This window comes from Molossus molossus, unplaced genomic scaffold, assembly GCF_014108415.1.
Source record: "Molossus molossus isolate mMolMol1 unplaced genomic scaffold, mMolMol1.p scaffold_m16_p_5, whole genome shotgun sequence".
In the NCBI taxonomy this organism is placed as follows: domain Eukaryota; kingdom Metazoa; phylum Chordata; class Mammalia; order Chiroptera; family Molossidae; genus Molossus; species Molossus molossus.
The window spans coordinates 63459799-63484840 of NW_023425388.1; the positions used below are offsets into that span (position 1 = coordinate 63459799).

General features: G+C 38.4%; 1 protein-coding gene across 10 annotated transcripts in view; it reads right to left on the reverse strand.

Moving 5' to 3' along the window:
- Positions 1-25042, reverse strand: part of SEC22A (SEC22 homolog A, vesicle trafficking protein) — a 91054-nt gene that overhangs the window by 42537 nt on the left and 23475 nt on the right. For all 10 annotated transcript variants that reach the window (XM_036243613.1, XM_036243612.1, XM_036243611.1 and 7 more), the window contains 3 exons: positions 23812-24012; positions 2915-3078; positions 1568-1762 (listed from right to left, as the gene is read on the reverse strand). In XM_036243613.1, the coding sequence (XP_036099506.1) occupies positions 1568-1762; positions 2915-3078; positions 23812-23993 (541 nt within the window). In that variant the 5' untranslated portion in view covers positions 23994-24012. Of the gene's footprint in view, positions 1-1567; positions 1763-2914; positions 3079-23811; positions 24013-25042 lie in introns of those variants that run through there.

The following is a 25042-nucleotide window of genomic DNA, read 5'->3' on the forward strand; positions in this document are numbered from 1 at the left end:
TCCATTGGGTGTGCTAGCTATGGGGCAAGGTCAGCCACTGCCTTTGTTCTACCCAGGGTCTCAAGCCATAAACTACAAACCAATCTACAGATGGCTGTTTCTTGTGCTGGGCTTAGAGGTGCCCAGGCAAAGCCAAGCTGTGAACCAAGGCTGACTGCCTCTATTGCCAGGCCTGGGGCCACTTAGCAAGAGATATGGGGCTCCCTAAGGCCGTTCTGAATAATGGCTATTCTGTGGTTTAGTTGTAATTTTGATGTGGTTGTAGAGGAGGCAAGTACTGCATTTACCTACACTGCCATCTTGTCCAGAAGGTACCTTGCTAGACATTTTAGGTAACATATTGGATCAAATCTGGGTACTCATCCACCTCTTTACCCCCAGAGCTTGTTATTGTTAGTTGTTAGTTTACTTGTTTCCCAAGTGGGCAGATTATTTTAGTGAAATATGTTTCCCCCTTTCTCCCATAATCTGTATGAGAGAAATCAAATATGAAGTATTGCGTTCCGTCCTGAATGTCACATTTGAATAATACTAACAAATTAAAGATATACAAAGCTTCCAAGTAAGGGAGGGTTTCGAAATATCATAGACAAAACAGCTAAGGGAATTGAGGATATTTGATATGAAGTTGATAAGATTAATAGGATAGAAAGGACACAAAGTTACTGACTTTAAAGTTCTGAAGAGCAGAAGAGCAGGAGGTAGAGGTCTTAAACCTCTTAAGACCAGAACTTAAACATTATAGGAAACAGACTTTAGCTCAAATATAAGAAAGAATTTTTAAACAAGCTATTCAACTATTGCATATGCTACCTTATAAAATAATGAGGTTTCCATTTTTAAGCACAAGTTTTCAAACTGTTACAAGTACTTGTAAGAGGGGAGGTGTGAGTAGATGATCACATTTTCTGTGACAATCAAAAACCCTGGCCCTAGCCGTGGCCAGTTTAGTTCAGTGATTAGAGCGTCAGCCCATGGACTGAAGGGTCACTGGTTCGATTCCCAGTCAAGAGCATGTACCTGGGTTGTAGGTTTGATCCCTTGTCCCAGTTGGGGTTGTACGGGAGGCAACCAATCGATGTGTCTCTCTCACATCAATATTTTCTCTCTCTCCCTCTCTCCCTCCTTCCTTCCACTTTATCTAAAAAAATCAGTTGAAAAATATCCTCTGGTGAGCGTTAACAAACAAAACAAAACAACCACCACCACCAAAAAAACCCTGGCCTTGAATATAGCCAGCCATTTTAATATAATGCAAAGTACTTCACATGCCTATAAACATATATTACAAATAAACTACTATTCATTTCCAGAAACATATGCTTACAAAGAAACCTTCTTAAATGTTTCCCTACCAAAGAGTTCCTCTAAGATTGCTATTTAAAAGTATTTTCCTCCTTAGTCACATGTCTAGTAGATTACTACATAAACCAGTGAGAAAGGATTACTTTGAACTTCTATATTCTCTCATGTACCTGCTTTAAAATACTAAAATAAAGTAATTCATTTTCAAGAGTTCCTCAGCTCTTATACAATATTTTAAAAATAATTGAGATCCAGAACTCACCAGAAGAAATCTTACCAGCACCTTTACAGTCAACAGAAAATGCAGATGTGACTCCATTGGCTGACCCCAGTTCATACATGGAAATTTGATAAGGGGGTCTCAGCTTGATTTCTGTCTGCATGTCAGACAGATTTATCTTTGTTGAAAGAGACCTAGGATTATTATATCGCTGCTTGGTCCTCTGAATGAAGTTATCTATGTAGAATAAAAAATAGATTTCCTTGCAGTCATTTGTTAATTAAATTATTTGAGAGTGTGAGGTTTATGGATAGTAAATTTCACAGATAAACTTTAATTTGTTATCCAAAACTGTTCAGTTGTCATAAAGTATTCTGATATTATTTATGCTTAATGGTTAATATATCATGGAGTTATCAGTTTCTCACTCTAGAAATTATACTGTAAAAATTAATAATTGTAAGTAAACTAATGATTTAACACTACGTGACTGAGAATATTTCTACTATTATTTCCACTTCAATCAATTTGAACTTCTACAAAAAAATAATAGCTTTAATCCTTAAACCAAAATCTTTATTTTTATAGAGTCACACCTCATAAAATAGTAAGTCTGTATTTATCAGTTGTAATTCCATAAGAACATACACTGTAAATGGTATGTTCTTATAAACCTGTTTTCTTATTTATTGCTTACACCATAAGAATGCATATTTTAAAAAGTAAATTTAATAAAAGACATTTCCTAAATATCTTCCAAGATATTTCTAAATAATCTTCCAATTTTATTTTCATGGTTTATAACTTGGTTTTACTACTTTTTTCCCTTGGACATCTAGAGTTGAGCAAACTAATGCACACAGGTCAAATCTAGCATGCTGACTGTTTTTGTAAATAAAGTTTTATTAGAATATAATACATTCATACATTTCTATATTGCCTATAGCTGCTTTCCAGCTATAATGGCAGGGCTGAGTAGTTGTAACAGAGACCATATGGTGCTCAAAGCCTACAATAGGTAATATGGTCCTCTTCAGCAAATGTTTGCCATTAAGCAGACTATAAAAGATGATCACATAAACACAATATTCTGAATCTCTGGCTTATAAATTTCTCATTGAGAAACTATCTTCTGGGATTAATTCTTTATGCCAATAATCAAAATCACCTCCACAGCTCAAACACAATTTTTTCTAATATGCACCTAAATAAAGATATTGCCATGATTTATAGACCATTTGTCAAATTATTCTATCAAAAGCAAGGGAGCAGAATTTTCTGAGTTTTCTCCCTTACTCCTCCCTTTCTCCCTCCCCCCAGTGGTATATAAAAAGTTAGTATGACTGGCTAGAGACAGGATAATGAAAAGGAAAAAAATCAAGCCCTTACCAAATTCAATGAAACAGTATGGTCTGACAGCAGTGTTTGTCTTCATCATGTTATAAGTAGTAATGAACTCCTTCTGAAGCTCATCCAGGAAAGAGAAGGCCAGAACATTGGGGTAACTTTCAGTGCACAACATCATGTAGCTCACTCCCAGAGAGCTAATAAAACTACAGTATAAAAAACATTGGTTTTAAAATTTCAAAGTAAATCAAGGTAATTAATTCATTGCTTCACAAGACTAGTTCTCTTACACTATAAACTTTTGCTACAATGGCAATGAAGATATTAACATTATATATTCCAGCAAAAAAAATTAAACTAAAATAATACTATTTTTAGTTGCGGTTTAAAAATAGTAGACAAGTCCTGGTTGGTTTGGCTCAGCGGTCAGAACATCGGCTGGTGGACCAAAGAGTTGTGGGTTCAATTCCAGTCAAGGGCACCTACCTTGGTTGCAATTTGATTCCCCAGCCCTGGTTGGGGTCGTGCGAGAGGCAACCGATCAATGTGTCTCTTTCACATCAAGGTTACTCTCTCTCTCTCCCTCCCTTCCTCCCTCCCACTCTATCTGAAAATCGGAAAAATATCCTTGGGTGAGGATTTTTAAAAAAAGTAGACCAAAAAAAAAAAAGGGAATGTACCTACAGAGGGAACACACAGTAGGGTACTAACACTTCAGTTATTTATCACTTGGGAAAGAAAGCAGGGGAATAAAAGAATATACAAATATGTGAGCCTTATAGACAGCTAAACGTTTAATCCTTCAACCTATGGAACTTAATTAATCCTGTCTGATCAAGAACTCTAGAGATTCTGATGAAAGTCATGGATATTCTCCCCAGAAAGATGTTCAAACAACACAGAACTTGACGCATATTTTCAAAGTGGTGACTGACCTCTTGAAGTCATCCACTAAATCCAGAATCAAATCATCTACTTCACATAGTAATGAATTATATACCATACAGGAAAGAGAGAGAAATGTATGAGTTTATAAGAACAACAAATAAAAGGGTTAGGAGAAAAGGAGGACTCTTGCTTACAGCAGAAAGCTGAATACTGGCTGGTAAATGTGGAGGTAGTATTAGGATTAGAAAAATGAGCATTTTGCAATCAACGCAGTAAAGATTGGCCCAAGCATGGATGATAAATCTAGGTGGAAATTTTGGTGAGGAATAGGTGAGTTTGCATGGTTTTAAAATGTCTTCCCAGGGATTGCTCATTGGTTGCAAAGAAAAAATATTTTTTATACAGTAGAAATGACAACACCTGGACCAACTACTCTAACATAGTATGAGGGGCAGATGAACTGCCTGTGCCTCTAGATGAGATACTCTCAGAAAGACCTATCAGCTCTGTGGTATTCTGGCCAAGAATTCATAATCTGAATCTAATCATGAAGGAACATCAGCATAATCAACATTCTATTTTAAAAATCTCAATGTTATTTAAAAAAGAAAGGCTGTGGAAATGTTTCTGATTAAAGGAGGCTAAAGAGACACAACTAAATGTAATACCTAATCTAGACCCTGTTCCAGAGATGGGGGAAAATGCTCTAAAGGACATTTCTGGGTCAGCTGACAAAAATAGAAAACGGGCAGTAGATTAGAAAAAAGTATGCTATTGATATTAAATTTACTAGAGCTAATAACTATAGTATAGTTAAGTAAGAGAACATCCCTAATTGTAGAAAATATACTTTGAAGTAGTTAGGAATAAAGGGTCATATTATTTGTAAGTTTCTTTCAAATGGTTCATAAAAAAAATCAGATAAATAGGTAGATAGGTAAAACGATAAAGCAAATATAGTAAAATGTTAACAAAAGGTAAACCTGAGAACAGGTATTATTTGTATTTTTCCTCTTTTTCTTTTTTACAACTTTTCTGTAAGTTTTAAATGATTTCTAAATAACAAGTTAAAATTCAAAACAAAAAACTTCTACTTTAAGTGCTGAAATATTTAACTATGTTATAGTGAAAATAAAAACTTTCTAGAATAAAATACATAGTCCCCTATAATAAGCAGAGCGTGAGACACAAATTAACCCTTTTTAATGAGTCACTAAACATTTTTTAAAGTATTGTCAACATAGCCAGTCTAGATCAAGGGCAGCAAAAAAAAAAAAAAAAAGCATACAGGCTGTAACTCCTATCATAGCAATCTTTATTGCCAAACCTCGATCCATATTGGAGTCCCCTCCCCATTTTTTTCTCTAGTAATGTAGAAGCAGAATTTATTTATTAATTTAGAATCTGATTCAAATTTTAAAAGAATGAAAAACACTGTATTTAAAGTATCTTATCCCCACTGCTGCCCACAGATACACAGTTCTCTGTTCCTCAAACAACTCACGTTATTAAAGAGTTTATGCATATACAAGCATCTTCCTTCCTCCCTTACTCTCTCCCTCTTCCTTTATTTAAAGACCATTTTAGGCAGCCAAATGATGTGGAGTTGGCACCTATTAATCATCAGTTACTAAGGGTGTGGGATATATTTCAAGTGAAATTGTGCTGATCTTAAACTGGAATTCCTTTCTTAAGTTTCAATTAATATATAGTCATTTTATTCAATTTTTTTCAAACTAGAAATTGTGACTCATTAGGTCATAAAATTAGGTTAGTGAATTAAAACAGCATTTTCCTTAAAACTAAAACAGCATGTAACAAAAAATATTGGAATACATATTGTTTCATAAAACTACTGTGTTTGTTTCCTATTTATACATAGGTAGTGTTCGTTCACAAAATAAAATGTATCTCTTCCTATGGGTCATAGTAAAAAAAGTTTAGCTATAACATACTACATTTTTCCACAAAACTAGTAACTAAATTAAAGACCAATGTAAGTTTTTCCCAAGCAATTTTTCTTTTTCCAAAAAAATATTCACTATCATTATCAAAATTCTGACATGTCATTAGCATTCAAATATATGCAACAATAATTTGAAATGGAATAGAACACAATGGGTGGCTGGCTTCCACACACCAGGAACTCCCAAGTGACTAGCTAGGAATTATTTCATTATCCTCCAATAATGTGACTGAAGCTTCTGGACTCCATTCTTTGTATGAGGGCAGGAGTTTTACTATGTTTCCATATTAATAACAGAGAACCACAGGCACCTATATGACAGTTTATTCCAAATGATTTCTTTGCTTGCACTAAATTTAACTAGAGAATTTTATATGAAATAAAGGAAATCCTTCGGTTTTAAGATTGTATGGTAGCATTTCAGGGAGCCTTAATTCCAACGTCTTTATTTTACCATAATTTCATGATACTTCTCTGAAAAGCCTATAAAATGTTCTATAGTATTATGGCTTTTCACAATGAATTTAGCCTTACAATGCTCTTTCTTTGACATGCATGCCAGTTTGTGCTTGCATTAGCCTGTCCATCAGGTTCATTTAATCACAATTTATAGACAATCTGGTCATTGTCCTTCTACCTCAAGGAGAAAGAAGAGAGGTAGTAGTAATAGTAACAGGCAGGTACAGTTTACTGACCACTTAGTATGAACAAGGCCCTTTGCTAAGTTTTTTACATATGTCATTTAATTTTATTCTCACAATAAAGGGGCATTGCTACCTCCATTTTACAGATGAAGGGCCAGAGGCTCAGGCGGGGTTAGTGGTTTATCCAAGGCTACACACCTTTAAGAAGCAGAGGTGTGACTTCCGGTCAAGATGGCGGCGTAGGTAAATGCGGTATCACGTCCTCCCACAACCACATCAAAGTTACAACTAAACTACAGAACAACCGTCATTCAAAACCGCCTGAAATCAAGCTGAATGGAAGTCCTACAACTACGGAAATAAAGGAGGAGCCACATCCAGACTGGTAGGAGGGGCGGAGGTGGAGGGGCTGGTCCCACACCCACATGTGGCAGATAAAAATCAGGAGGACACCTCGGCTGGGAAGGTCCTCCCTGAAAACTGAGAGGTCCCTGCCCCACACCAGGTGCCCCGCTAGGATTCCAGTGCCAGGAAGAGAAGTCCCCATGACTTCTGGCTGGAGAAACCAGTGGGAACTGAGGCTCAGGGAGGCTGAGGTAGCTGGAGCCCCAGGCAGCTCCTCTTAAAGGGATCGCGCACGGACTTATTGGACTCACTCCCTCTAAACTTGGAGGGGAGGCAGCTCGAGGGGTGCCAGAGACATACAGGGAAGAACTGAGCTGTTTGGCATTGGAGAGAGGGCTGGCGAGGGGGCTTTTGTGCTGTCAGAGGCCTTTGTTCCTTTGGTGAATCCTCCAGCAACCTGGCTCACACTAGTTGCCCCACCCTGGTGATTCCCTGGGACCCTGCCCCACCCAACTTTCAGGCCCACCCAAGCTGTTGCCAGTTGCTTAACCATAGGATTGGCCTGTCTTGGATCCTGCTTCAGGTTTTCTAAATTCTTTCAAACAAGCAGCATCTGGTCTCAGATAGCCCCATACCTCTGGTTCAGTAATACACAGAAACAAACACAGGGAGGCAGCCAAAATGAGGAAACAACGAAACAGGTCCCAAATAAAAGAACAGAACAAAACCCCAGGAAAAGAACTAAGCAAAATGGAGATAAGCAACCTAACAGATGCTGAGTTCAAAACACTGCTTATAAGGATGCTCAATGAACTTAGTGAGAACCTCAGGGCACTTGGTGAGGGCCTCAAGAGCATAAAAAAGGACCAGTCAGAAATGAAGGAGACACTAACTGAAATAAAGAATAATTTACGCCCTGGCCGGTTTGGCTCAGCGGTTGGAGCGTCGGCCTGCGGTCCGGAGAGACCCGGGTTCTGTTCCTGCTAAGGGCACGCACTTCGGTTGCAGTTTGTCCCCGGCCCTGGTTGGTCGTGCGGGTGGCAGCCACTCGATGTGTCCCTTTCACATCGATGTTTCTCTCTCTCTCTCTCTTTCTCTCTTCCTCTCTTTCCCTCCCACTCTATCTGAACAAAAAAATAAAAGAATAATTTACACAGATTCAATAGTAGAGTAGGTAAAACCAAGAGGCAAACCATCGATTTGGAATATAAGGAAGCAAAAAACACCCCATCAGAACAGCAAAAAGAAAAAAAGAATCCAAAAAAATGAGGATAGTGTAAGGAGCCTCTGGGACAACTTCAAGCGTGCCAACATTCGCATCTTGGGGGTGCCAGAAGGAAAAGAGAGAGAACAAGAAATTGAAAACCTATTTGAAACAATAATGGCAGAAAACTTCCCTAACTTGGTGAAGGAAACTGACATACAAGTCCAGGAAGCACAGAGAGTTCCAAACAAGATGAACCCTAAGAAGCCCACACCAAGACACATCATTATCAAAATGCAAAAGGTTCAAGACAAAGAGAGAATCTTAAAAGCAGCAAGAGAAAAGCAGTTAGTTACCTACAAGTGAGTTCCCATAAGACTGTCAGCTGATTTTTCAAAAGCAACTTTGCAGGCCACAAGGGAGTGGCAAGAAACATTCAGAGTGATGAAAAGCAAGAACCTACAACCAAGATTACTCTATCCTGCAAAGCTGTCATTTAGAATTGATAGCCATATAAAGAGTTTCCCAGACAAGAAAAAGTTAAAGGAGTTTATCACCACCAAATCATTATTATATGAAATGATGAAGGGTCTTTTTGAAGAAAAAGATAAAATATATGAACAAACAAAATGGCAATGAATACATATCTATTGACAATTGAATCTATAAACAAAATGAACAGGCAGAACAGAAACATTCTCATAGATACAGAGAACATTTTGCTGGTTGCCAGATGGGAGGGGGTTTGGGGAGATGGGTGAAAAAGGTGAAGGATTAAGAAGCACAAATTGGTTGCTAGACTGATAAACCTCAAAGGGAAGGGGGTTGGGGGGAGTGAGGAGAAATAAACCAAAGAACTTATATGCATAACCAATGGACACAGACAACAGTGTGGGAAAAAGGCGGGAGGGGGGCGAGAGTGGGGAGGATGGGGTCAATGGGAGAAAAATGAGGAACATCTGTAGTACATTCAACAATAAAGATGAAAGAAAGAAAGAAAGAAAGAAAGAAAGAAAGAAAGAAAGAAAGAAGGAAGAGATGGATCTCAACATAATAAAGGCCATATATGAAAAACCTACAGCCAACATCATACTCAATGGGCAAAAACTAAAAGCATTTCCCTTAAGAACAGGAACAAGACAGGGATGCCCACTTTCACCACTCTTATTTAACATAGTACTGGAAGTCTTAGCCACAGCAATTAGACAAGCAGAAAAAATAAAAGGCATCCAAATTGAAAAGGAGAAAATGAAATTATTTGTAGATGACATGATATTGCACATAGAAAACCCTATTTTGACTCCATCAAAAATCTACTAGATTTAATAAATGAATTTGGCAAAGTAGCAGAATACAAAATTAACATCCAGAAATCGATGACATTCTTATACACTCATAATGAACACTCAGAAAGGGAAAAATCTAAAAAAAAAAAAAAAAAAAAAATCCCATTTACCATTACAACAACAAAAAAATAAGATACCTAGGAATAAACTTAACCAAGGAGGTAAAAGACCTTTATTCAGAAAACTACAGGACACTAAAAAAAGAAATAGAAAAAGATATAAAAAAGCAGAAACATATGCTTGTCATGGATTGGAAGAATCAACATCATTAAAATGTCCATACTACCCCAAAGGAACCTACAGATTCAATGCAATCCCTATGAAAGTATCAATGGCATATTTCACAGATCTAGAACAAATACTCCAAAGTTTATATGGAACCAAAAAAGACCACAAAGAGCCACAGCAATCTTGAAAAAGAACAAAGTGGGAGAAATCATAATACCTATATCAAGTTATACTACAAAACCATCGTGATCAAAACAGCTTGGTACTGGCATAAGAACAGGCATATAGGTCAATGGAACAGAAGAGAGAACCCAGAAATTGACCCAAGACACTATGCACAATTAATATTCGACAAAGCAGGCAAGAGCATAAAATGGAGAAAAGTCAGCCTCTTCAATAAATGGTGTTGGGAAAATTGGACAGTATATGCAAAAAAATAAAACTAGACCACTAACTTACACCATACACAAGAATAAACTCAAAATGGATAAAAGACTGAAATGTAACTCATGAAACCATAAAAATCCTAGAAGAAAATGTAGGCAGAAAAATCTCATACATAGTGGAATTGTTACTTACACATCGCGCAGGGCAAGAGAAACAAAGGAAAAAATTAATAAATGGAACTACATCAAACCAAAAAGTTTCTGCATGGCAAAAGAAACCAGCATCCAAATGAAAAGGGACCCCACTCTCTGGAAGAAGATATTTGCCAATGATACATCAGAGTAGGGGTTAATAACCAAAATATATATAGTACTTACACAACTCAACAAAAGGAAGACAAACAATCCAATTTAAAAAAAAATAGGCAGCCCAGCCAGTGTGGCTCAGTGGTTGAGCATTGATCCTTGCACCAAGAGGTCGCCAGTTGGATTCCCAGTCAAGGCACATGCCCAGGTTGTGGGCCAAATCCCCAGTGGGGGAGCATGCAGGAGGCGGCCATCGATGTTCTCTCTCATCAATGTTTCTGTCTCTCCCTCTCTCTTCCTCTATCTCTAAAATCAATAAAGAAAAAAAAATTTTTTTTGAATGGGCAGAGGACCTGACTAGACACTTCTCCAAACAGGACAAACAAATGGCTAGAAGATATGTGAAAAAATGCTCAACATCTCTAATCATCAGAGAGATGCAAATTAAAACAAATATGAGATATCACCTCACACCTGTCAGAATGGCTGCCATCAATAAATCATCAAATAACAAATGCTGGTGAGGGTGTGGAGAAAAGAGGACTCTAGTATACTGCTGGTAGGAAAGCAGAATGGTGCAGCCACTGTGGAAAACAATATGATGTTTCCTCAAAAAATTAAAAATTGATCTGCCATTTGAGCCAGTGATTCCACTTCTAGGAATGTATCCTAAGAAGCCTGAAACACCAGTTAGAGAGAATATACACACCCCTATGTTCACAGCAGCACTATTTATAATAGTTAAGATCTGTAAACAACCCAAGTGTCTCCCTGGCTGGTTTTCTCAGTGGTTAGAGCATTGGTCTGCGGTCCAGAGAGACCTGGGTTCGGTTCCCACTAAGGGCATGTACCTCGGTTGCAGTTTGTCCCTGGCCCTGGTTGGTCATGCGGGTGGCAGCCACTCGATGTGTCTCCTTCACGTTGATGTTTCTCTCTCTCTCCCTCTCTTTCCCACTCTATCTGAACAAAAAGTGGAAAAATGTCCTCGGGTGAGGATTAAAAAAAAAAACAAAAAACAACCCAAGTGTCCAACAGTAGATGAATGGATAAAAAAGCTGTGGTACATTTAATTTATACAATGGAATACTATTCAGCTGTAAGAAAGAGCTCTTACCCTTTGAGATGACAAGGAGGGACCTGGAGATTATTATGCTGAGCAAAATAAGCCAGTCAGAGAAAGACAAATACCACATGATCTCACTTATTTCTGGTTTATCATGAACAAAATACACTATCGATCAAAGCAGATCCAGAGACAAGGAAGTAGGAAGCAGACTGACAAACTTCAGAGGGAAGGGGAGTGGGGAAGGGTAGGAAGAGATAAACCAAAGAACTTATATGCATATATGCACAACCAATGGAACCCCACATTAGTGTGGGGGATGCAGAAAGGGGGTGGGAGTTGGGAGGAGGGGGTCAAAGGGGGGAAGGGGGGCATTTGTAATACTTTCAACAATTAAAAAAAAAAAAGGGCCTGGCCAGTGTGGCTTAGTGGTTGAGGGTCAATCCATGCACCAAGAGGTCACCGGTTTGAGTCCTGGTTAGGGCACATGCCCAGGCTGTGGGCCCAGTCCAGTGGAGGGCATGTGGGAGGCGGCCAATTGATGTCCTCTCTCATCGATGTTTCTTTCTCTCTGCCCTCCCCCCAAATCAGTGAGAAAATATTTTTTAAAAAGAAGCAGAGGTAGGACAAACAGGTCTAACTTCAAAGCCACATTCATTCCACAACACAACACCAACTTCCCTATGGTACAGATAAGCCAATTATATCCTAATTCTCCAAACCCCCCCCCCCCCCACCAAGTTTTTCCAAGCCACAAATCAATGTCTATTTTTTCTCCTAATTAAGAAATGAAACTTGAGGATTTTGAAACCTGTATCAGAAGAATATTTGGGGAGCCAGGCCATCTTTTCCACTTCATCTTATGCAACTATACTGCTCCCTCTCTGCATTACAGCTGCACCAGTCTTATTTCAGATCCTCAAGGATACCGACCCACTGCGTCTTCCAACTCCCAATTGGAGAAGCTTCACAAATTCTGTCTTCCCTGCTTGCAGTGCTCCCAACCCCACCTCTATCATGCTCCAGTTCTGGTTAACTCCTACTCATCCTTCAGTTCTTAGACTTAAAGTCCCTCCCAGAGCACACAATCTAAACTCATCCCATCCTCTGTGGTTATATCATAGCAGCTGTTATTTTTCTTTATGTAAGTACTCCAATTTGTAATTATAGATGTATGCATTTATTTACTGTAATGTCTTCTCACTCAAATATACACTCCATGAGAGATGATTTCTGTATGGTTTACCACTGTATTCTTAGCACCTACAATATTTTGTGCTCAATAAATTAGTGAATAAACGAGTACAAAGATGGCATCATTCACTCACTCATTATATACCAATTTGTTGAGTATATTTTGCACAGAATTGTTCAGCTCAGTAGTGTCTACACAAAGCAGAAGCTCAAAAAACTTGCTAAATGACAGAAGAGAGTAGAACTTCACCTGCTCTTCCAGTCAGTGTTCCCAGAAGCTTAGCATTCAGGTCAGTGATGTTCTCAGGGACCATGCAGAATTATTCACCTCTGCAGTGAATACTTCCAGATGGACAGACAGGTATAACAGGTATGTCTGTTCTCTTTTTATCACCGTCATTACTAATCCTCACCAAAAGAAAAAAGCCCTCTTTTCTTCACTTGATTACAATTTTTAAATAGTTTTCTTCCCACTTTGCTCTAATTTCCTTTTTTTAATTTCCCTCCCACTTCTGGGCTTTGGTACCAATGGGGTTTAGTCTTTTTTTTTTTTTTTTATCCTCACCCGAGGACACTTTTTCATTCTTTGTTCAGATAGAGCAGGAGGGAGAGAGAGAGAGAAACATCGATGCGAAAGGGACACATCGAGTGGCTGCCACCCGCACGACCAACCAGGGCCGGGGACAAACTGCAACCGAGGTTGTTTAGTCTTTATAGCTATTTCCTTTCTTCTGGCCAAGGAATTTATCCAGTCTCATTTTATCTTTGGTTCTTCCCCACATCACATACACTAGAAATGTCTTTAGGGCCTTCAGGATCAAGTGTGTCTTGAACAGATAAGGCTGGATGACATTCAAACTCCAGATAACGAGATTAGCCCTTTCAACAACTGTTAAAAAGCTAATTCTATCATGTATCTAAGCAGGCCATACCTCAGGTAACTCTTAAAGTCCAGCAAAATGAATAAGCGGATCTAGAAATTAAACTTTTTCTGGGATCTAATTTTATTTAGAGACTGTCAAAGACATTTTACATATCACCAACTAAACACTGACATTATTAAGACAATTCAGGCCTGCTGTACCAAACTAAATAATTAATGAAAGCAATTAATTCCCTACAACAAATAACAGAGCACCTAGCATATGTCTAGCATTCCACACTATAGACTCTGATGTCAAAGACATCAAAGTCCCTGACTGCCAGGAGCTTGCAATATAGTACTGAGAATGCACTGAAAACAATGATATGCAAAACAAGATAGGAGCCCTGGCCAGTTTGGCTCAGCAGTTGGAGCATCGACCAGTGGACTGGAGAGACCCGGGTTGGTTCCTGCTAGGGGGGGGCGTACCTCAGTTGCAGTTGGGGTCGTGTGGGTGGCAACCACTCGGTGTGTCTCTCTCATATCGATGTTTCTCTCTCTTCCTCCCTCTCTCCCTCCTGCTCTAACTGAAGATAAAAGCAAAAGTGTCCTCGAGTGAGGATTAAAAAAGAAAACAAAACCAAGAAAACAAAACTGCATCTTGTAGCATGCTAAATGACAAACTATATAGCAAACTTTATAATTTTAAACAATAATAATTAATATTTGCATGACATACAGTTTTCATTCTTCAACTGTACTATTACACATGGAAAATATACTTATCCTTTGTAGCCACCTATACCTGGTGAACACCTTTACTGGGTGAAGAAAAGTTCTCTAGTAGGACATGCCATCTACCTCTAATTAACTTAAAATTGCTAAGTACAAGAAAAATATTACTTTTGAAAAAGAATCCTCCACACTGAATACCAGTCTCTAAAATAAAGCACTTCAACATTTAAATGTCAAGTTTGACATTATGAAAGTTGAGTATACCTGATGGATATTTTTTTTAACTCACCCCTTCAGTCCTTTCTTTTTATTCTTTATTCATTTTTAGAGGGAGAGGGAGCGGGAGAGAAAGACAGAAACATAGATGAGAAAGAACATCGACTGGCCGCTTCCTACACATTCCTCACTGGAGATCTGGCCCACAACCTGGGCATGTGCCGTGAACTGGGAATCGAACTGGCGACCTCTTGGTGCCTAGGGTCGACGCTCAACCACTGAACCATACCGACCGGGAGGATTTTTAAAAAATCTAAACCAAATATATCTTATAGGAAGCAAGGTGAAAATAAGACTTTGCCATCAGTAGAACAATAGGAGACAAGAACTGGAAAGAGAATTCAGTAACACCAAGTGCCCACCATGTGCAGCATTCTACCAGGAACTTCATATTTTCTCACTTATTTTCTTATGTGGTCAACTTTCAATTACCCTCCAATGGTGAAGAGGTAACTCATGAACAAGTTATCCCATGAATAGAGAACGACTTTAGTCACTAATTTTAACTTCATTAAAGATGAAAATATTTATTAATATGCAATATGCCAGGTGATAGCAACTTATAATAGTAAGCTAAAGGAGGATAAGATGATTTTTAAGTGGTGAACAATGATTACACCATTAGAGCCTTGGATGAAACACAGAGCAAGCAAAATCCGCCTCTGACATCCTTCATTTCCTTCTCTGCAGAGTCAATCTATCTCCTAATTCACTCTTTCCCCACTAACCCTATCACCTTCACATTCCAGAGAATGCAGATCCTTGCTTTTTAGACAAGCCATCACAGATAATCCCTAATTTACTTATTGGTTAGTATTCCAGAACTTTATAGTACCTAGAAATAATTTTCCCACAGAAACCGTATTGTTAAGAGTAATTAGATTCCTGGACCAGTTCATAACAGCCTATTTAACATATATGGTGCTGAAAGCTAAAGATTTTTCCATAATAAACATTAAAAAAAAAAAAAAATGCTCCTGCCCTGGCCAGTGTGACAGTTGTTTGCAGTGTCACCCCTTACACCAAAAGGTCGCAGGTTTGATTCCTGGTCAGGGCACATACCCAGGTTGCTGGTTTAGTCCCAGGATGGGGCATGTACAAGAGGCAACAGATCAATGTTTCTCTCTCACATTGATCTTTCTCTCTTTATCTCTCTCTCTCCCCCTTCCTCTCTCTAAAAATCAATAAACATATCCTTGGGTGAGGATTTTTAAAAATGCTAGTAATGAAACAAAACAGGAAAGTAGGAATCACAGGTTATTTTCTTACCCCAGGTGGTTTAGTAGCTATTGGTGGGTTACATTATTATCCTGCCATGCCCCCTCCCCACCAACACCTAGTCTCCAATGAGACCCTGCTGTCTCATCAATCTTAGACTTCATGTATACTCTGTTCCTCATTATTTCTCCACCAAAAAAAGAGAAGGTAGTTTCACTGAATTATTTTCCCTGGTTAATTTTTATCTCCATAAAAAGTGAAAAGGATTAAGAAAATTAGGAATGCTCCCTGTCAAGAGAGATGTTAAAGGTAAAGGGAGGCAACTCTGTTACCAGAGAATAATGTGAATGCTAAAGACAAAAGACTGTCATTCCTACTACTTATGAGTTTTGTGAGTTTGAACAAGTTTCTTTACATCCCTAAGACTCAATTTCCTTGTCTATAAAAAAAGGAATGGTAATACTATGATGGCTGGCTGCCCAGCATCCTTTCTCTCCTTCCCTTTGTGAAATTATCTCAACCCCTCTACCTATTCTATATGACCATGGCAAAGCTACCCATCAAAGGGGTGAGCATGCAATCCAGGATCTAACTAAGAGTATCTCAGCCCTCTGATCACAATGTTACTCCATAAATGGGCCACAACACAGCAAGGCCAATAACGTACTTTTCTTGAAACATGAAGGAGAGGGGTTGTTCAGCTGGAATGAAGTAAGCCTGAAGCTTCCTGTACAGTGTTCTCTAATACATGGAGAATACCCACATGCAAAAGGAGAGAGACTGGAACAATGAGAGAAAGATTCCTGATAACAACATCAGAGGCCCTGGCTCCAGATGACTCAGAAGCCCTTCACAATACCCTTTTTTGCTTAGGCTAATATTATGAGTTGTGTTTTGGCCCTCAGCAATGAGAAAGAGCTCTATTTATTAGTCATTCACAGAGCTGTTGTGATATTTAATGATAACATAAGTAGAGAGCCTAACAATTGGAGGTACTGGGTCATTGTTGAAGTTGTGACTCCTGTAATCAGAAAGTAACACCAAAGCCCTGGCCAGTTTGGCTCAAAGGTTGGAGCATTGGCCTGTGGACCAGAGTCCCGGGTTCGGTTCCTACTAGGGGCACGTACCAGAAAAGAAAAGAAAGTAACACGAAAGAGTGAAAGAAATGCACTGTCAGCCCTGGCCAGTTCAGTTTGGCTCAGCGGTTGGAGCGTTGGCCTGTGGACCAGAGTGTCCCGGGTTCGGTTCCCGCTAGGGGCACGTACCAAAAAAAAAAGCACTGCCAGAAACAAAAAACAAATGGCAGGTAACCTAAAATAGCCTTCTGGGCTAGAGACAGCAGTCCGGGGACAGATATGGAAAAAGGGAATCCTCAGGTAAGGAGAGAATCTATGAAGCTTGCAGCCATTATCAGACTTCAAGTGAATTCGTAGCGAAAAAACTAAGGAATGCTATTTCTTGCACTAAAATCCACAAGTATGATTGGCCTCCCAAAGAGGTTTGTCTTTTCATAATATCAGTGTCTCAATGCTTTAAGATCTCGTATGATACAACTTAGTTTTCATGTGGTTCATAATTATTAGTTTTCATGTGGTTCATAATTATTGCTTTAGTCATTGTTGTTTCTTCCTAAGTAGTGACAAATGTTTTTTTTTATCCTCACCCAAGGACATTTTTGCATTTATCTTCAAACAGGACAGAAGGGAGAGAGGGAGGAAGAGAGAGAAACATTGATGTGAGAGAGACACATTGACTGGCTGCCACCCACAGGACCCCAACAGGGGCGGGGGACAAACTGCAACTGAGGTATGAGCCCTTGGCAGGAACCGAACCCAGGACTCTCTGGTCCACAGGCCAACACTCTAACTGCTGAGCCAATCTGGCCAGGGTGTGACAAATGTTTATATATTAAACATTTATGACAATTTAAGGAGAATATCCTTCAACTTATGAAACAGATGAATCCCTTAAAAATTTTAAAACAGAGAGAATTGTAATATCACTATGTAATGTGAAAATAATCACAAAACTGAGTTATGCACACATACACTGCCCCAAACCAATGAGTTAAATTGAAGAATTTTGGAGAGAATGAAGACTTAATTCCATGGCACTCTGAACAGGGTCAATACCCCCAAAACATCCATCCCTCTTTGAGCAGCAACTAGGACATGTGCAAGCATAGTGCCAGCACAAGCCGTGCTCCACAGAATGTGCTCCATTAGCTGAACTGAAGTATTCAGTCATTACACTCTAATAAAGTTCAACATTTTCCCAATACACGAGGAGAGAATATTAAAGGAATTTTCTCAATTTTATATGTTACTCTCCTAATTTTTTTCTCAAAAATATGGTCTTCCTATAGCGATTCAACCAGAATCTAATTTGAGGTACCATTTGAGTTAGCACATAATTATCTAGTTATTTTGTTTTGGTTTAGTGGTATTCGACAAAAAAAAAAAAAAACAAGCAAAAAAACCCCTCAATTTCTATACAAATTTGTAAACCACAATGCTAAGAGAAGAGAAATAAAAAATAACATAAGCCAGGGCAGATCAATTATCTCAATGAGTTATAGTATATAGAGAAAAGCTATAAAAGTAAACTGAAATAAGGTAAAAGTGATGAAAAAGTCAGTAAAACAAGTACTACAAGCGATCTGTGAAGGAATGAGATCATCAGAGAAATAGTAGTGATAAGATAGGTGATTCAAAAGAGGTAGGCTATGTACAAATCTTTAAAGGAAAGCAAGCAGTTAGAAACACGGACAGAAGAGCAGACTGACGCCTGGTGCCAGTTTCAGGCTTTGCTACAACACTACTACTACAGACCTGTGAGTTTTATCTGGCAAATTCACGGTGCTTTAAATCAGTCAGGTAACACATAAGTTCCCAATTCTATATATTTCGCTCTAAATCTGTCATATAGTATTCGAAACCTCAATAAACTATAAACCAACAAACAAGAGCTCAAATCAATGATAGAAAATATATAAAATTGGCCCAGCTGGTGTGGTTCAGTGGTTGAGCATCAACCCATGCACCAAGAGGTCACCAGGTTAATTCCTGGTCAGGGCACATGCCCAGGTTGTGGGCCTGATCCCCAGTGGGAGGCATGCAGGAGGCGGCCAATCGATGTTCTCTCTCATCAATGGTTCTGTCTCTCCCTCTCCCTCCTCTCTCTCTAAAATCAATAAAGATAATATATATATATATATATATATATATATATATATAGATATAAAGATAGATAGATAGATAGATAGATAGATAGATAGATAGATAGATAGATAGATGGATATATATCTGTATATATATAAAATCGAGACTCCTGTCAGGAAGTAGAACTAAAAATTCTCTATTGTTCAATCCTTTCTTCAAATTTGGCTACAAAAATAATATGCATCGAGGCTTTTCTATGTGTGGTTCTGAAGGTCATGTAACCTATGTATTCCTTTAGACAAGTGGTTCTCAACCTTCCTAATGCCGCGAACTTTTAATACAATTCCTCATGTTGTGTTGACCCCCAACCATAAAATTATTTTTGTTGCCTCTTAACTGTAATTTTGCTACTGTTATGAATCACCATCAGAAATGTATGTTTTCTGATGGTCTTAAGTGACCCTTGTGAAAGGGTCGTTCAACTCCCAAAGGTGTCGCGACCCATGAATTGAGAACTGCTGCTTTAGACATTTCTAAACTGTTTCCTTAAATCGGGCCAGATTAGCCCTGGCCGGTTTGGCTCAGCAGTTAGAGCGTCAGCCTGTGGTCCCGAGAGATCCGGGTTTGGTTCCAGCTAAGGGCATGTACCTCGGTTGCAGTTAGTCCCCGGCCCTGGGGTTGTGCCAGTGGCAGTCCTTGATGTGTCCCTTTCACATCGATGTTTCTCTCTCTCTCTCTCTCTTCCTCTCTCTCCCTCCCACTCTATCTGAACCAAAAAAATGGAAAAGTGTCCTCGGGTAAGGATAAAAAAAAAAAGAAAAAAAGAAAATCAGGCCAGATTAGACCTCTGATGATTCATCCCACTCCTAACTTTCTTATAAAATTACTTTTTTCATCATGCCATTTCCTTACACTAAGGAATATTATAAGAAAAATCATAAAAAGCTCATTGTTATGTTTGTCCCTTTTTATGTACATCAGTAACATGAAAAACAATGTTTTGATTCAATGGACACTGTGAATCCTAAATATGATCCATTATCCCCTTTTGTTTTGGCTACATGGAAGCTCAAAGGAATATTTGTAGCCCTTTCTAAACATGAATGGACTGTAAATTAAAAAATAAATTATTTATATCTCCAAAAGGAAATGTTTGTATCTCCAAATGGAAATGTTATTCCAGTGTATTACTCTCCTATTTTTATTTTTTTCCTTCATACAATTCTCTTACCTGTATTCTTAAATTTTATTTTTGGAACATAGAATTAGAGGGGTGTTATAAATGTTACTGCATTCTACTCTAACTTTTGAGAGGATAAGGTAGAGAAATAGAAAACATTTGCAAAAACAAGTTAAGTCCGGTTTGGCTCAGCGGTTAGAGCGTCAGCCCATGGACCAGAGAGACCCAGGTTTGGATCCTGCTAAGGGCACTTATCTTGGTTGCAGTTTGTCCCCAGCCCCAGTTGGGGGTCATGTGGGTGGCAGCCTGTCAATGTGTCTCTCTCGTATTGATGTTTCTCTCTCTTCCTCCCTGTCTCCCTCCCGCTCTATCTGAAAATAAATGCAAAAATGTCCTCAGGTGAGGATAAAAAAAAAAGTTGATTAAGTGTGTGAGTGTGTGTGTGTCTTTGTGTGTGTGTTTAAGTGCAGGATGTCAGCCAGTATTAATATACTACATACAAACCAATCTTCTATAATGTTGACATCTGTCTACAGCATTATACAATAACAATAACTAAAACTTAGAATAACCCAGGGAACTCAAAGAGCCTCTGACTATTAAATAAAATATTAAATGGTTTCAAGTTTTTCTTCCAGGAAATAGGTGTAGGCTAAGACATTATTTTAGATATACTCACCATCACCACCACCATTATGTAGTTAAACCCTCAGAAAACCCAATTAAAAATAACAGCTCATTATCTCACCATTACTCAGGTGATCCAAGCAATTATGGACATTCCCTAAAGTTCTGTTCTGGGCCTCTCAGAAACTCTGTATTTCTACTCTCAGTTTCAACTTCTATATGAATGATTCCAAAATCTCTATCCCAGTCCACTGGACTGCCTTGTCATAACTTTAATTAAATGCTCAAAATGGAGCTTCATTATCTTGCTCTCTCCTTCCTCACCACCCTCCCTTCCTTAGTCCATAAGCAACCCTTTCCAAAGACCTCATTCCGTCCAATTCAGTCTTCTTTGTTTCTTCTTTCTCCTCATCTCTAGTATTCCATTTTATCAGGCTTAACCATTTCTTCTTTTTATATGTTTTATGGCTGGCATTTTCTTTTACATTTGCACTTGTATTTTACTAGTTTGGGCCTTAATTATAACTTCAGACGTTCCATTTCATCCTATATTCCACTGTCTCAGCACTGTTTTTTTAATCAAGTCACTTCCCTCCAACCTACGGTAACAGCTTCCTGTAACCTACTACATCAAAATAACATCTGTCAATCTAAACTTTCAGAGGAATCCAGGATCTGGTACCACAGTACTATCTCGTTTCCCACAAGTATCCCTACATCACCATTCACTTCACAGAGCCAAGCAGTTTAAGAGACCACCATGCTGACAGTCACATTCTTTTTTTTTGGTACATGCCCCTAGCGAAAACTGAACCCTGGACTCTGGTCCGCAGGCCAAAGCTCCAACTGCTGAACCATACCGGCCAGGGAGGTCACATTCTTTTTTTTTTTAATCTAAGTAATAGTCACCATATTTTATTATTTTGAGTATATGAATTATCTTATAAGTTTATGCCTGTGAGTATCTCATCATATTGGATGCTTAAAACAGAACAGGCTCTGGCATATTTTTTATGTTGTAACTAATGTTATAAGAAAGTAAAACTACCTTTGAACTGTTACTAGTGTTGCTGTATTTTTCTATCACTCTTTTTTTTTTTTTAATTTTATTTTTGTTACAGATGTTTCTCCTTTTATACCCCATTGACACCCTCCACCCCGTCCTCCCCGCCCCGTCCCCGGCTTTGTTCTCCATGTCCATTGGTTATGCATACATGCATATAAGTTCTGTGGTTTATCTCTTCCCACCCCCCACCACTCCCTCTTCTGAGGGTTGTCAGTCTGTACCCTACTTCCGTGTTTCTGGGTCTACCCTATTCCTCAGACTGTTATATTCATTATATTCCATATATAAGTGAGATCATGTGGTTATTTGTCTTTTTCTGCTTGGCTTGTTTCACTTAGGATAATACTTTCTAGGTCCCTCCATGTCATCTCAAAGGATAAGAGATCTTTCTTTCTTACAGCTGCATAGTACTCCATTGTGTATATGTACCACTGCTTTCTTATCCATTCGTCTACTGATGGACACTTGGGCTGTTTCCAGATCTTAGCTATTGTAAATAGTGCTGCTATGAACATGGGGGTACATATATTCTTTCTGATTGGTGTTTCAGGCTTCTTAGGGTATATTCCTAGAAGCGGGATCACTGGGTCAAATGAAAGTTCAATTTTTAATTTTTTGAGGTAACACCATATTGTTTTCCACAGTGGCTGCACCAGTCTGCATTCCCACCAGCAGTGTACTAGAGTCTCCTTTTCTCCACACCCTCGCCAACACTTGTTTGATGATTTGTTGATGGTGGCCATTCTGACAGGTGTGAGGTGATACCTCAGAGGTCACATTCTTTATTCTGCCTCTCCTCCCTGCCTTAGCCAAATCTTACTAATTGTTCTAGAGATTGTTCATGGCTTTTCTCAATAAGGAAGCCCTCTTGCTCTTCATTATAACCCATACAGACCTTGTTCTTATCTGATTTCCGACTGTGTGCACAATCAGTATCAAACTGTTCAGGAGTTAACTATAATCTAATTGTTTCATGTGAATGCTCTCCAAGGTGGTCTTATCTATTCCCATGGTTTTAATTACAAACCATAAGGTGACCTCCAAATCTAAATCTCCATCCTTGTCCTTCTTTCACTAAACTTTAGATTTACACATCCAGCTACCTATGTGACAGTGCCTCATGGATGTCTAATGGGCATGTCAGACTTACCATGTCCAAACAGACCTCTTGGTTTTTACCACTGAAACATTTATTTCTAGTCTTGCTCATTTCAACCCTATTATCTATGCAGATCCTCAGGGCAAAAATCTAGAGGTGACTCTTGATTCTTCTCTTTTCCTTACATCCCAGTTCAATCCATAAGGAAGATTTGTTGGTGCTACTCCCAAAATATAGCCACAATACCACTTCTCATCATTACCACCCTCATTCAAGTTATTAGAATCACCTCTGCCTGAACTTTTCTAAAAGTCTCCTAAATGATCTCTCTGCTTTTTCTCTTTCTCCTTTAGAGCCCATTCTTCATAGAACAACCAGATGATCTACTCAAAGCCAGAATCAGATTATATAATTCTCTGTCTTAAAACTCTTCAATTGCTTCCTATTATATTAGAATCAATCCAAACTCCTTCTCACAGCCTGGAAGGCCCTACATTACCTGTCCCATTCCTACCTTTCTGACCTCACCTTCTGCTACTCTATTAATTGTCCATATTGCTTCAGCATCTCTAGTCTTCTCTCCATGCCTTGATCCGTACTGAAGGTCTTCCGCCTTAGTGGTTACCATGGCCGTGCTCTTCATCCATAGCATCCTTTGTATGACTGCCTTCTTTCTAATCTTTCAGGTCTCTGCTCTCAGTGAGACCCTTGACCACCATAAAGTCACTCTGTATCCTATTGCCCAATGTTACTTTCTTTATATACAATAAATAGTAATGAATGCTATCCCCTCTCACTAGAATATATAAACAAATTTTTTGAAGGCAGATATAATGTAAGATTTTTTTTTATATTTCCCATTACATTTTGCCTGGGCATGTTAAGAACACCAATAAATACCTAGTGATCAACTTATAAGATGGCATATCTGAGATGTGCAAAACAATAAATTTTTCTAGAGCCAGATGTTTAAAAAGGTGATGAAATGATGACTACTATTTAGTATAACTTCAGAACCACATGATTCTTGACTCAAACAAGTGTTCCTAAACTAAACAAACACTAATTTCTATTTTAACCACTTAAATTTCATTAAAATGACAACCACTGAGCAAGTGATTCCATGAAGCAAACTAAACTCTTACTTTATGTTATAATGTCCAGTTTTCAGTGTACATCTATCAGGAAGCTGAGCAAGTTTCCTTGAGAGCATTTTAAAATACTTTCTGCACTCCTGCACGCCTGTGCCTTGTTCATTGTCAGTAGAAGCAGAAAGTGGCAGTCCATCTCTGACACGAATGACTGAGGCAGATATAATCATAGACATTTCAACCGACAGAGAAGACCTGAAACAAAATGGAAAATTTGGGTTAGTTAAAAAATTAAAGTCAAAGCTGATAAACAATGCACAAATGTTCAACTCATTAATAATCAAAGATATTCTAATTAAAACAATTACTAACTAGGCTTTTCTTAACAAATTAACTTTAAAAAAATAGTATTTGCTTATTTCTGGCATTTTCATAAGTATATGTGGAAGCAAACACTGGAATAAACACTATTCTCAAAATAATTGGGAAATATGCAACAGAGTTTAATAATATTTATGCCCTTTGACCAAAAAAAAATTGAATACTATATAACCCTATCCTAAGGAAAGTAATTAGAGTCAGACAAAATTTTAAACAGAAAGACATCTTTTCACAAAAATAACTGAAAACAACCTAAACATCCAATAACAGGGGGATAGTTAAATAAATTAAGATACACCCATATGACAGAATATAATGCAGAAACTAAAAGTTATGTTTGTGAAAAACAGCTTAATACTGTGGTAAAATGCTTATCTGTTAGGTATGAAAAAAGGCAGGATAAAAACCCCAAATGTCGTTTTTCATAAAGGCAAAGAAAAGGAAGACAGTGCCCTGGCCAGTTTGGCTCAGCGGTTAGAGCGTCGGCCTGCGGTCCCGAGAGACCCGGGTTCGGTTCCCGCTAAGGGCACGTACTTCGGTTGCAGTTTGTCCCCGACCCTGGTTGGTCGTGCGGGTGGCAGCCACTCGATGTGTCCCTTCACGTCGATGTTTCTCTCTCTCTCTTCCTTCCTCTCTCTCCCTCCCACTCTGTCTGTGCAAAAAATGGAAAAGTGTCCTCAGGTGAGGATTAAAAAAAAAAAAAAAAAGAAAAGAAAAGGAAGACAGGAGGGATAAATGGAGAAAAAGATATAGGAAAGAAACATATCAAAATTTGAATAATGCTTATCTCCAGGAAACAGTATTACAGATGATTATCATCCTATAATTACCTAAATTTTCATAATATTTCAGAATGGGCACATCTTATTTTTATAACCAAAAAAATTATTATTTAAATCTTAAA